At 41.8% G+C, this 13,720-nt stretch overlaps 1 protein-coding gene across 1 annotated transcript in view; it reads left to right on the top strand.

Annotated features, from left to right (window-relative positions):
* Nucleotides 1-13,720, top strand: part of dock5 (dedicator of cytokinesis 5) — an 86,959-nt gene that overhangs the window by 36,270 nt on the left and 36,969 nt on the right. Inside the window, exons 13-21 of the mRNA XM_079556481.1 lie at nt 2,360-2,485; nt 5,933-6,057; nt 6,240-6,338; nt 6,564-6,636; nt 8,525-8,628; nt 8,870-9,050; nt 11,351-11,448; nt 13,055-13,144; nt 13,550-13,650. Of these exons, the coding sequence (XP_079412607.1) occupies nt 2,360-2,485; nt 5,933-6,057; nt 6,240-6,338; nt 6,564-6,636; nt 8,525-8,628; nt 8,870-9,050; nt 11,351-11,448; nt 13,055-13,144; nt 13,550-13,650 (997 nt within the window). The remainder of the gene's footprint in view (nt 1-2,359; nt 2,486-5,932; nt 6,058-6,239; nt 6,339-6,563; nt 6,637-8,524; nt 8,629-8,869; nt 9,051-11,350; nt 11,449-13,054; nt 13,145-13,549; nt 13,651-13,720) is intronic.

Here is a 13,720-nt window from a genome sequence, read left to right as displayed (position 1 = left end):
TGTTGGTTATTAGCCGGTCACTGAAGGCTCGTCTCAGAGCGAGTCATTCTCCGCAGCTATTACGAGGATCTCAGTCAGACGCAACGAAACAACATAAGCACACGCTGCATCGCCAGAATCACAACAAAACAGGACTAACCCGGCACTTTTCCGTGGAAGTAAACACCGATATGCGGCACTCGTGGGCAGGAGTTATTTCACTTTTACGCTGTTTAACCTGAAGCTAAAGCTAGCTAGCTCAACCAGCTCAACTGTTTATGGAAACAGCTGCGGTGGAGTCCGCTTACACCTGAGCCCCACGAACTGAAACTTTTATGATTGACTTTACTAATCCAGCCAAATATGTTTAAATGCAGAGATCATTTTATGTACGCCTGAAAATCATGAATAGTGCCTTAACCGTTTTCAATAGAAATGGAAAGCTCATATTTTATTAACAGTAGCTAACCTAGCTGCTCACTCTCCTCTACTTCCCATTTATCAAACATTTTGTTTTGGCCAAAAACGTTGAAATTAAACAAAATCCATCTCATACGTTCCTGTCAGTCACTAATTACTTGTTTATCTGATTCAGCTGTGTCATGTGTTGCTATGGCGATGCCCACAGCGGAGTGATATCCCAGTGATTTAACTACCGGACTACGTGTGCGGTTATACGAAAATAATGCACGCTTGTTAGCACCCACCAGCCAATCAGAATCGAGTATTCACCCAGACCATGGTATAAATTGCCTTTATAACATTCCCAATGACTGCAGAATGTTCACTCCTTGCCCTAACCATTAAATAGAGGCCACCTGTGTGTAATCTACTCTCAGTATAATTTCAGCTGTTCTTTTAGGCCCTCAGAGCTGTGATCGGAGTGTATTGGTCACTAAACAACATCATGAAGGTCAAGGAGCAACAGAGAGGTCAGGGACAAAGTTATGGAGAAGTTTAAAGCAGCGTTAAGTTACACAAAGATTTCCAAGATTTAAACATCTCCCGGAGCAACTGTTCAATCCATCATTCAGAAATGGAAAGAGTAAAGCACCACTGCCAATTTACCAAGACACGGTCGTCCATCTAAAATATTAGATCAAACAAGGAGAGCACTGGTGAGAAATGTAACCAAGTGCCCCAAGATAACTCTGGAGGAACTGAAGTCCTGCCGCTGAGCTGGGGGAATCTGTACATGGGACAACTATAAGTCGTATCTACACAAACCTGGCCTTCATGGACGAGTGGAAGAAGAAAGCCATTATTGAAAGGAGGCCATAAGAAATCCCGTTTGAAGTTTGCTAGAAGTCATATGGAGGACACAGCTCCATGTGGAAGAAGGTGCTTCTGTCAGATGAGACAAAAATGTAACTTTTTGGCCCAAATGCAAAACGTTATTTATGGAGCAAACCTAACACTGCTCATCGTCCTCTGTGCACCATCTCCAGTGTCAAATATGGTGGGGGGGGCATCATGCTGTGGGGCTGCTTTTCCTCAGCGGGGACTGGGGAGATTGTAAGAATAGTTGGGAAGATGGATCGAGTCAGCAAGAGAACTGAGGCTGGGGCGGAGATTCACCTTCCAGCAGGACAATGACCCTAAACACAAAGATAAATCTACAATGGAATGGTTTAAAAAAAAAAAACATATTAATGTGTTAGAATGGCCCAGTCAAAGTCCTGACCTAAATCCTATTGAAAATCTGTGGAATAATCTGATAACTGCTGTTCACAAACGCTCTCCTTATAATTTGACAGAGCTTGAGTTGTTTTGTAAAGAGAAATGGGCTAAAATGTCAGTCTCTACATGTGCAAATCCAGAAGACTTGCTGCTGTTATTGCAGTAAAAGGGGGTTCCACAAAGTATTCATTCATGCTGTATGAATACTTATGCACGCCCCACTTTTCACTTTTCTATTTTTTGAAAAATAACAGAATCATGTGTCATTTTGCTTTCACTTCACAGTTGTCTGTTACTTGTGTGTAAAATCTTTATGTTTAGGGTTGTAAACATGACAAAATGTGCAAAAGTTCAAGGTGTATGAATACTTTCGAGAGGCACTGTAGTCAAGATAAAGTAAAAACAGCTTCAAGGTGTTGAAAAAAAAACTATAATAATAATAAAAAATAGCGCTTTGACATTCCTACCCCTTGTTTTAGACACTAGCTTTGATATCATTTGGTATTTCTTTTTTGACAACTCTCCAACCCTACGATGAAGTGCTCACAGTCACTCACCATCCCCTGTGGTCGTAGCCAGGGCCTCTAATTCGACCTTTTTGTTTTGAGCGGAGTAAACGATGTGTGTAAGGGGCCGCGGGGAGTGTGTAGCCTTTTGCAGCTTCTGGCTCATCGGATCTCTTTTGCATGTTTGCTGCCAGGGCTGTTCGTGACCCTGAAGCTGCTCCCGGGGGATCTGGCCCAGGTCAGGAAGGACTACCCTCACTTTGTGGACCGCAGCACGGCTATAGTCAGGAAGATGGGCTTTCCGGAAATCATCCTCCCTGGTGAGTTGAGCGCTGTTGCTGCTTTTTCCCAGCACGCTCCAATGTTTTCGTTGGGCCGCTTTTAGCCTTCACTGTGGCATTGTTTCAATACACTAAGGCAATGTCAAAAGATCCCGTACTGCTTTCATTTTTCAAGATCTTTTTCTGATGAGAGATGCGGCCACTGTGTAAAGCCTTCTCCAGCACATAACCAAGAGATTGTCAATGGGGTTAAGATCAGGACTCTGGTGGCCAATCCATGTGTGAAAATAATATCTCATGCTCCCTGAACCACTCTTTCACAATGTGAGCCCGATTAATCCAGGAAAGAAGAAAACTCTCCTGGGGATTCATTAAATTCAGGCCGTCAGCTGACCTCATTGTTTGGGCACATAGCATTGCTGAACACGCTGTAATTATCCAATAGGAGGCTCCACACTGTTTGCTTAATTAAATCCAGGTGCCGATTTTTTTCTTCTTTTTTTCTTTTTTTTCTTCCGGCAGTGTAATACGTAGACAATGTAGAATACTTTGCATAAATCTAGAATGGGACACTGTGCTGATTGTGTCATGGGTTGTTTGTTCTCATTGCGTTTCCTGCTTCTTGTGTTGTAATGTGTTTTCATTCACTTGAAAAATGTTGAAATGAGAATAAGATTTGTCTTTTATTGGGGTCTAAGCAATATTTCAAGTGTTTGATAGTTTTGATTAAAAGCCCATCAGTGATTATTTTCTGAAAAATCTCATTTCTAACAAAAAGTCATCAATCATATTTGAATTGAGCCAGCATTGCCATGTGTGGGCCAGCTCAAAGCGCTGGTTGTCACATGGAGTATAAATGTTGAAGCGTTGCTGTTGTTGTTGTTGTGCTGTTGTTAGGATCAAATTAATACAATGAGTCACTTTTGTAGAGGCATGGTCATTATTTGAGTCACTACGTTTTAGACAAAGATAGTAACCTCTTAACTCCCACTTGAAGGGAATACATTTTCTCCAGTTTGGCTTTACCCAAATCTAAAAACTTCTTGAAAAATGTGTCACCATAGCAACAAAAATTAGACAAAGACCAGTATGAAAATGCAACAAAAGAGCGAGAAAAACAGCACAAAAGAGCAACAGAAAAGTGACAAAAATGTGCACAAAACCACGCTTAAAAAATTGTAAAACAAACAAAAAAGTGACAACGACACAGCAACAAGGCAAGGAAAAAAAGATTTGTTTAGATTAGTTTTGTTGGTCTTAGCTTTCAAATGAGGCATCACACTGGCCTATAGGCTAAGTTTAGATTTGGGTAAAGCTGAAATTGAGAAAATGCACTCGGTTAAGGCAGGGCGGGGTTAGTGCAAATAGGTTGCGTTCACGTGACATCACAACATTCTAAAGAGCCCATAGTTTAAAGGGACTATAGGGAGTTTAAAAATGTTAAAATTATGTATTTCCCTTCCCCCTACATGTTCCAGCCATGTCCTAATGTGTAGAATGAGCTCAGACCTGTTCACCACAACTGCCTCTAAAATCCTGTACGGTCACTCAAAAATGTGTCACTTCGGCCCGAATTGCCGTCATGCACGAGCTTAATATAGAAGGTGCAGTTACACATATGGCCCCTTTAAACTTGAGGTGGAGCAACCGAAAATTCTATAGATACAGACGGCATCTCTGGAATCGCCCATATATGGACATGTTTGAAAACAGTTAAGGGGAAAACAATTTGGAGAAAAATCTAAACTTTCTCTAATTATTCAAAAACTACTTTAACAAATGCTGAATTTTGAATATAGTTTTCTACTAAATAAATAAACAAAGACATGGAGAGAGTAGTTCAACAGTCCATGAATACATAAATAACGGAGAATGCTAACTTGATGCTACATGTTAGCATCGGGCTAACGGTTAGCTAGTGCTAGCTACGACTGCCGTTATTTCACTTCTACTGAACAATCTGCTGTGAGAAAATATCCATATGGGCCCGATTTACACTTTACTTCATTCATGTGTGACAGATAAGTTCATATTCCACCAGAAAATGGCAAAAAACAGGGGAAAGATTCTATTTTCCCCCTTGGCAAAGCCACGCCCCTTTCTATGATGAGATGCCGTCTGCATCTATGGCGGTAACTATGGTAACTGTGGTAACTGCAGATTTTTTTTCTCTTCGTTTTTGGCGAATATCTCAGTCATTACTGAAAGAATCACATGAAACAAAAAACTTTTCAAAGTTCATTGTCTCCTCTGTCAGCACATATGAACTAATGTCCAATTACAATGACAATATTCAACATGAATGTGATGTTGGTCAGAAGAAAGGACTTTCAGCCATAAAAATAATATGTCAGGTTTGTGAATCCCATCGCTGTCAAATACTGATGGAAGAGGAGGAAAAACATTTGTCAATTTTCGTTATTTGCAGATGTCTTCCAAAAACTGTGTTTCTCCCATTGCGTTGTATTGGCCCCTGCCCTCCACCAGACATATGACATCATCACATTCTACATCGTGAACGCCACAGTGTATTGAGCACATCAGGCATTGATTTGTGGCTACTTTTAAGACTTGTTTTCCCTTTTTTTCACTTCTTTTATTAGGTAACAGAAAAAGTTTTTTTCTTAAATGATGTGACATTATTAGGTGTAAAAAAGGAACAGGAAACAGGAACAGAAAACAGAAAAGGAAAAATACGGAAGAGGGGCCTTACTTAGTCAAGGCTTTAAGATTTAATTTATTGCATACATGTGTGACTCGTGTGGGATATTTTGGAGATGTGCAGTCGACTCTTAATAAAAGTGAAACAGCCCGCCCCGTTTCCCTACCCACTTACTGTTGAGAGTCAATCCTCAATCCAATGCACTCTTTGTACAGGTTGCAACAAAGTGTGGATATATGATTACAGTGTAAACCATCAGTCAGTCAAAGTGAATGATCACGCAAAATGATGTGCAAGTTACCACAATAATTTGCATATATATTAGAATGCTATAACCGCTGGCCTATAACTTCTGTCATATTCTGACCATCTACGGCACCTGCTTAGATGCTAATTCGTGACCTGTGATTTACGTATTCTGACACCTTTCAATCAGAAAGAGCTGCCACTACCAAATTAGGTCACAGATGTATGACTCGCAACAGAGCTCTCCTGATACGGACCATCAATGATTTTCACCTACCCACTGTGTCTACTTCAAAAGCACCCAATTTGAATAAAAGTGTTCACCGGCTGCCTATTGCCAGATTTCAGACATAAACAAGCGCCATTAGGAAATCTGAGCTGCTTTCACCACTTGTCAATTGTGTACCAGTGTTTATTATCGCCTCATATAATATTTGACCCCCCAAGTACCGCCAGTCCCAGATCAATACCAAATCATGACTAACAAGGGTCTTAGATTGACCTGAATGTGACTAAATTATGTCTAAAGTGAGAGAAATTGCATTATTTCCCATGTTAACTGGGTTTCTTTCATCTAGGAAATGTGAGGAATGATTTCTACATCACACTGGTGCAGGGAGAGTTTGACCGTGGCAAAAAGAAGACCCCTAAAAACGTTGAGGTCATCCTGAGTGTGCACGATGATGATGGAAATCCTATGGAGGTAAACGTTGAACTTTTATAATAGCCACATTTTTCCTTCTTATTTACAACTTTATGCAATTGACCCTATTTGGCGAGTCCATCTTTTCTCCAAATGTTGTGGAAAGAAATGGAATTGATCTGGCTCTCATCATTGTAAAATAATGGCTTCTTCGATTTCTCTCTCTTTTTTTTTTTTTAAAGAAAGCAGTATTTCCCGGAGCGGGTTACGACGGCATCTCAGAGTACAAGTCTGTTATTTACTATCAGGTGAAGCAGCCGTGTTGGAATGAGACAGTGAAGGTATGTTTGCATTTAATATGTTCACCATTTGTCCAATTAGATTTTGTGGTGGATTTGCGATGGCGCGGTGTAATGAAGGAGGCTAATCTTCTGGGGAGGGAGATACCAGGGGAGGCCGGCGCGTGCTGCTTGTGCAAATCTTCATTCAAATAACATACAGTGTGGCTTTTTATATGTAAAATCCTACATCCTGCTGACTTCTCGACTTCTCTGCGCCCTCGCAAGGTGACTATTCCCATTGAAGATGTTTGCCGCTGCCATCTCAGGGTGATGTTTCGTCACCGCTCCTCCCAGGACTGTGAGTGGTTCTTGGACTACTTTGTTATAGAGAGAGCATTTTGCAGTTGTTGGTGAAAGATGAAAAGGCTGTTGTGTTAAAGCCCTTTCTTATTTTTTAGAATGAGAAATGCCAAGAAAAGTGAGTAATTAGAGAAAAAGTAAAGTAATGATTTTAAGTTGAACGGTTAAAATCAAGGAGTGTGTTATGACAGTGGGTAGGCGTATTTTCATAAACCTGAAACCATTTAGACCAGGGGTGCCCAAAGTGCGGCCCAAGGACCAAATGCGACCCCCAGACCTATTTTTGGAGGCCCTCAAGCTGCCTTTTGAACTGGCACACATTGCTAGAGATGGTACTTATAAATCATTCTCCAATTATATATGTGAGACAGAGCTGCATTAACCTTCTAGGTGTAAATAAAGGTAAAGGACACTGTTAAAACATCTCTAAAATGCACTCAGTTAAATGTTTGACTGCATTGACCACCATGTAGGAACTGATGAGGTAATACATTTGTCCAGTTTCAAGATGTAAGAAAGTGATAACCTAATAATGTCCAGAAAACCACACTTGCAGCTTTCCTTGCTCCGACCCAGAGTCACCAATACACACTAATGGAATCACGACGAAGAAGCTAACAGGCTAACAGGCAAAGCTAGCTGTGGGCTAGCGCTTCTTAAAGAGTATTTACAGCCAAGTTTGAGTGAAAAAATTATCTGGATTGTATAATTGGATGTATAATATCCCTCTCTCCCTTTTTCTTTTCTGTCAGTGTGTGTTTACTGTCACGGACAATTAATGAGTAAAAAAACGCAACATGCTACGACACTGGCGCTTATGGCCTCTGGGGGCATGAGTTACTTAGTAGGCAAGGCAAGGCAAGTTTTAGAGCACAATTCATACACAAGGCTGCTTTAAAAACTAACACATTAAATTTTTATGCTGTTTTCTCTAAATTGTTCGATGACCTGTCATTTTGTGGGTTTTTCATCAGCTTTTGTATTTTACTGTTTTTTAACTGTTTCACTTTTTTCACTTCCAGTAACTTGTCACATGCCTTTTCCTACGACAGTTTCCCAGAGTGTAAATTATGACAGAAGGGTCATCTGTTTGAGTCCCTACTCTGACAGGTGCATGACGTTGCTGTGTACTGTGAGTGAGCGCTTGGTAGTGGTTAGGGAGGCCAATGGCACAGTTTGGCAGCCTATCCAGGGCAGCTGTGGCTACAATAGCTGTCTGTAGCAGAAAGGGGAAGATTTTGTCAAGAGAACAAGCATTAACATATTGTGTTTCTTTGGGGGGGTTGTTTTATTATTAACCAGTTATCATTGTACCAAGCTTTGTTTTAGTTGGCAATGAAAAAAGTCATCAGATACAGGATACAGAATTAGATACAGGAGCAAGTGAACTTACTATTAGTTCCATCAGCCACTTGGACCACCAACCACTAGCTCTCATATGCAACACATTTACACACAGGCAACAAAGATTGTGATAAAAAACAAAAACAAACAAACAAGCAAGTAAGAAACAGTAAAATACAAAAGCTGTAAATAAATTCATATTCATGCATTCATTACATTTGTGAATGATTTTCATTATCGGCCGTTATTACGTTATCGGCTTATTGCATTTTGAAAGTTTTTTCAAAATCCATAGATCATTACCAGACCCGTTCTGAGATTGCCTGAGCTATAAGTGTGTCAATTCCGGCGGCTACCATTTATTTATTATGTTTTCCTCTAATATTGTGCATTTCCATTCATGTGCAAGTCTTTAAAACCTCTCTCAGACTTTTGCGCAGTACTGCACGCATACATGTAAGGCATCTGCCATCCTACACTAAGTTAAAGTGAGTGAAAGTGACTGCTACATCGGTATCTTTTTGCTCTTGTGCACCCTTCAGCGCGGGACAAATCCGAAAAGCCTTTTGGAATGGCCTTTGTGAAGCTTATGCGAGCAGATGGGACCACGCTCAAAGATGGCAGGCATGAACTTATTGTCTACAAGGTAATGTGACAATTATGTGGCTTTTTATGTCGTGCAAGATGCAATTCGCTGTGTGCATTTTTATATTAAGTAGGAAATGTTTATTGCACTCATTCAATTGCCCCGAAATCTCTGTCTTGAACAGCTGACAGGAGGTTGATGGATTATGCATGATGCTATCCTCAAATCAATAAATATGAAATTAGATCTACCACAATCGATGCGGTACACCATCCATTGCCTCTTTTATGAATTTCCCCAGGTCGACGGCAAAAAGTCTGAGGAGGCGAAGGTTTATCTCGGCCTGCCAGCGACGTGGAGCGATGTGGAGGAGAAGGAGAGGCAGACGGGGAAGCAGTTTCACCACACAGGAACTATCCCCGTGACCAAAGACAGCTTCCAGATCACAACTCTCACCTGCTCCACGAAACTCACTCAGAACGGTAGCATTTAGCGCCACCTAATTCACTTAATCCCTGAGTCTGTAGCTTGCGGTACATGCAAGGTATTCGTAAAACCTAAACTGCACAACAATTATTTTTCCCGGGTTGTCAAATAGACCCCGTAATTACACAACATAAATAAAATGGATTATTGCAAAAAAGTAAGCATCAATATTTATTGAATTGATTCTGAGGATTCTTTTCATTCTGTCTTCATTAGCTCATTCATAAAATGTTCTTATCTCAAATATAAAAGGCCCAGTACTCAATTTTTGGTCCAAACTCATTTCATCTCTTAATCTCTTTCCCAACACGTGTAACATCCTAATTCTACACAAGGATGATTTTTTTTTTGCACACACCTACATAGTGTTGGGTGTAACGTATTATAAAATTAACAATTTACACAAGTATATTACTTTGTTCAGTAACTATGGAATATAACATATTATTTACACAAAATACGGGAATATATCATCATTACATTTCAAGTCACTCGAATGCATGAAGGAAAAAATGCCCAACTTTCCCCAAATAAAATGCAGCATCCCAGATCAAGTTGCACACTGGTGAATAAGATCTGCAGTCTGTAGTTAATGTCCCCAAAACAAAACACAAGAGAATGGGGAAAGTGCAGGAAAAGGAAATCTTTAACTTATATCTTGTCAAAACTAACTCAAAAGTAACTCAAAGTCCGTTCCCCGTATGACCGCAGCAGGAGCTTGGTTCGTATTGCCGGCAGTAAGTCAGACCTGTTCCTGGTGCGTGTTGGTCTCCGCCAGGGCTGCCCTTTGTCACCGGTTCTGTTCATTACTTTTATGGACAGAATTTCTATGCGCAGCCAGGGGCCGGAGGGTGTCCGGTTTGGGAGCCTCAGGGTCTCATCTCTGCTGTTTGCGGACGATGTTGTTCTGTTGGCTTCAACAAACCAGGACCTTCAGCACGCTCTGGGGCGGTTTGCAGCCGAGTGTGTAGCGGCCGGGATGGGGATCAGCACCTCCAAATCTGAGGCCATGGTTCTCCACCTTCAGGTCGGTGGGGAGTCCTTACCTCAAGTGGAGGAGTTCAAGTATCTCGGGGTCTTGTTCACGAGTGAGGGGCGGATGGAGCGTGAGATCGACAGACGGATCGGTGCGGCATCAGCAGTGATGCGGTCGCTGTATCGGTCTGTTGTGGTGAAGAGGGAGCTGAGTCGGGGGGCAAAGCTCTCGATTTACCAATCGATCTACATTCCCACTCTCACCTATGGTCATGAGATTTGGGTAATGACCGAAAGGACAAGAAGCGGCCGAAATTAGTTTCCTTCGCAGGGTGGCTGGGCACACCCTTTGAGATCGGGTGAGGAGTTACCCGAGAGGAGCTTGGAGTAGGGTCACTGCTCCTTCACGTCGAAAGGAGCCAGCTGAGGTGGCTAGGGCATCTGTTCCGGATGCCGCCTCCCGCGGGAGGTGTTCCAGGCATGTTCTAGTGGGACAAGGCCTCGTGGATGGCCCAGGGCACGCTGGTGGGACTATGTCTCCGAGGGAAGTCTGGGCATCTCTGCTGAGACTGCTGCCCCCGCGACACGGCCCCGGATAAAGCGGAAGAAAATGGATGGATGGATGGAATGTGCCGTATTGTGTTCTAAGGCCATTTTTACCCCAAATTTGTCTGGAGACGTGCATTATCAGGGGAATAGGTGGGACTGAAAGACCATCTTTGAAAGAACATCGAACATTGTTTGCCGGTGAAGGTCTTAAAGTGCTCTGCAATTCATTGGCCATTGTCCACAATGTTCTGCCTTGCAACATAAGTGGCTTGGATTTTTCATTCACGGATGGCCGTGAATCTCACATACAGTACTTCACTATAAGGAAAAAAGACATTCAAAGCTTCAATGAAACTATACCCTTGATTAGTGTGATAATATTTAAAGTCAGCCAGGTCACTCTTGTAAAAGAGATTATAAATTTTTACCTGGTTAAATAAAGGTTAAATAAATAAATAAAGTCATTTCCCTGTTAAGTCAGTCAGTTTTTAATTTTAAATAAAAATGTATTAAAGGATTGGATCTGTACATTTCGCTTTGGTGGTTTTCAAGATGAAATGTGGTCATTACTTACTCCATCTGTCAATCTTCTGCTCATCAAAATTCTGTTGAAGCAGAAAAATACCACACTAGCTATTTTATATTTAAAAGAAAATGAATTATTCTTCCGGACAAGATGGATATGCTTTGGAAATTGCAGTAAAGGTGCAGTTTCTTTGTATCGTTCAGCCCTGATTTCTACTACATGTATTGTATGATGTTTTGGTTGCAGTGGATTTGCTGGGGCTGTTGAACTGGAGGTCAAACCCTGAGGATCTGGAGCAGAACCTTCAGCGGCTGATGGAAGTGGAGGGAGGGGAGATCGTCAAAGTAAGTGTGGTTATACTTTATTGGTGCCTGCGTAATGTAAATTTCCAATGTGTGTAAATCATAGATATAACAAACAAGAGATAGACGGTACCTTATTCGTGGTAATGGTCTTGTGTTTTGTGAAAATAACATGGCGCATCCTGCTCCTCCTACAGAGCATGATCCTTAAAAGAGCAAAAAGGCGAAACAGCATGGTTAAAGGAATAGGCCACCGTTTTTCCATACTGAGATATGTTCTTACCTGAGCCTAGACGAGTTGATGCGTAACTGTCTGGTCTTTACACGTGCGCTCAGTCACGCAACAAGACCAAAGATGTTGTTAGCGTTTAGCCTCTCCTCCTCTCCTCTATGGGGCCAAACGAGGGTAGAGTTAGAGGCGACCAAACTCTTCCACATTTTCCCTATTTAAATACAGTTATGTGAGTAGTTACACAATCCAAGTGTCTTTTGGAGTTGCCCCTGGCCCCGTCATGAGGACCAAAGAGCAGTGCTTGCCTCGCCCATTGGTGTAAATGCTCCATTTGCTACTTTACGTTTAAGTGTTGGTCATCTCCCATCTGCTTGTCCATTTCATCGTTTTCATATCTGTCTTGATCACTGTTCCTTCCTGTTTCTGATTTTTGTGAAGCCCTGTGAGGCAGAAATTAAATGTAGAGTGCGGCACTGAAACCATAGACTGTAAAAAATAATGGACGTCTTCTGCTCACTCCTCCCCGTTTACCATAATGACCACAGTCGTGGGGGAATTCATGGCAGATTTACAGACTCCCCCTCCCCAACTCTGACGACGCATGTCCCTATAAAGGACATACGGGCGAGATTTTCACCGTAGACTCGGCCCTTGCGTGACGTGTAGCTCGCGCTGCTCCAATGCTAACAGTCCGACCCTTATTAAGTACGAGATTTCTAAAATTCTTCTTACGAAAACCAGCCTGGTTTCATAAATTGTGACTAACCCAGCGTTATCTCAGGAGGAATATCTAGCCTAGTCTAGTGTTGAAAAAATTGAAACCAGGCGTTAAAGTTGTCTTCAAGGTGTCTAAACTCCAATGCTTTTCAATGGGGCACTAGTGGCGATATGGAGGTACTACAGCAATGGCGGCCCCCAGTGTCATGGTCATAAAGCAGAGCAGCCAGCGCCCATTGGCTGAAACCCACCAGATTTGAAACACTGTCAGCATCACAAACATGAGCCCAGCAGTCAGAGATACTTGTTCTGCTCCTGTTCAGTACACCACAGATGTTTCCTATGGGTCAAATGCCTCTACAGGAGACCTTGTTACACTGTGCTCCTGTTTATTTATAATTCTTTTTGCACGTGTGTCACTAAAATAGAGCCAGCTCGCCCAGCTTCCTCGCTCCACGCACTGCTCATCATGACAGCCCTGCAGCAAAGGAGTGAGGCAGCGCTCTGGCCGCACCATAGACTCAGGAGTAGTCGCGGGGAAAGTGTAGCAAACTCTGCTCTGTGCATAAAACACACACAGTACGGCCGCTACTTCGATGTCTTACACCGGCCGGGACTAATTCAGTGATCAGGAAGTCTCCTTTATGTCCCTGTAGCCGCGCCGCTTCTGATTTGAAATGTTTTCCATGTTATCCACAGTTTCTCCAAGACACCCTTGATGCTCTATTTAACATCATGATGGAGACTTCTGAAAAGGACACGTATGACTCACTGGTGTTCAACGCCCTGGTTAGTTATCCTCTTTTTGCATGCCTGCCTGAACTTAAATTTGATAGCTTATTGATAGCCCATATATAATGGTAAGAAGTAGAAGCAGTTGAGTTGTTCATTTTATTTATACATTTAATCGGCATGTTCAGTTCAATTTTCAACTGAGGTGGTTTGAGGTGATGCTGTTCTGAATGTTAAATATGTGAAATACCAAAAAGTGCTGAAAGTATTTAAGAAATCCACCTGAATAATTCGATGAACATTTTGCCAGGTTTACCTTTTTATACTTATATGAATACTGTGGTGAATTTCAAAAACGCACTTACTGATAAACTACTGAGTAAATGCAAGTGCTTTAAAGTTTTCTGTAGCAAAAGTCACAGAGTTCAATCTTATTATAGTGTGTTTTTTATTTTTTTTCAGGTCTTCATCATCACACTTATTGGCGACATTAAGTTCCAGCATTTCAACCCAGTCCTGGAAACCTACATCAACAAGCATTTCAGTGCCACTTTGGCGTACATGTTAGTCCCCTACAGACATTTTTCACCTTTGATGGCAAACGAGCCCTCATCCGGCTTTATTTTTAGCTCT

Source organism: Gobius niger, assembly GCF_951799975.1.
Source record: "Gobius niger genome assembly, chromosome: 1".
In the NCBI taxonomy this organism is placed as follows: domain Eukaryota; kingdom Metazoa; phylum Chordata; class Actinopteri; order Gobiiformes; family Gobiidae; genus Gobius; species Gobius niger.
The sequence above is the reverse complement of the archived record's forward strand: the minus strand, read 5'-3'. Positions and strand labels throughout refer to the sequence as shown.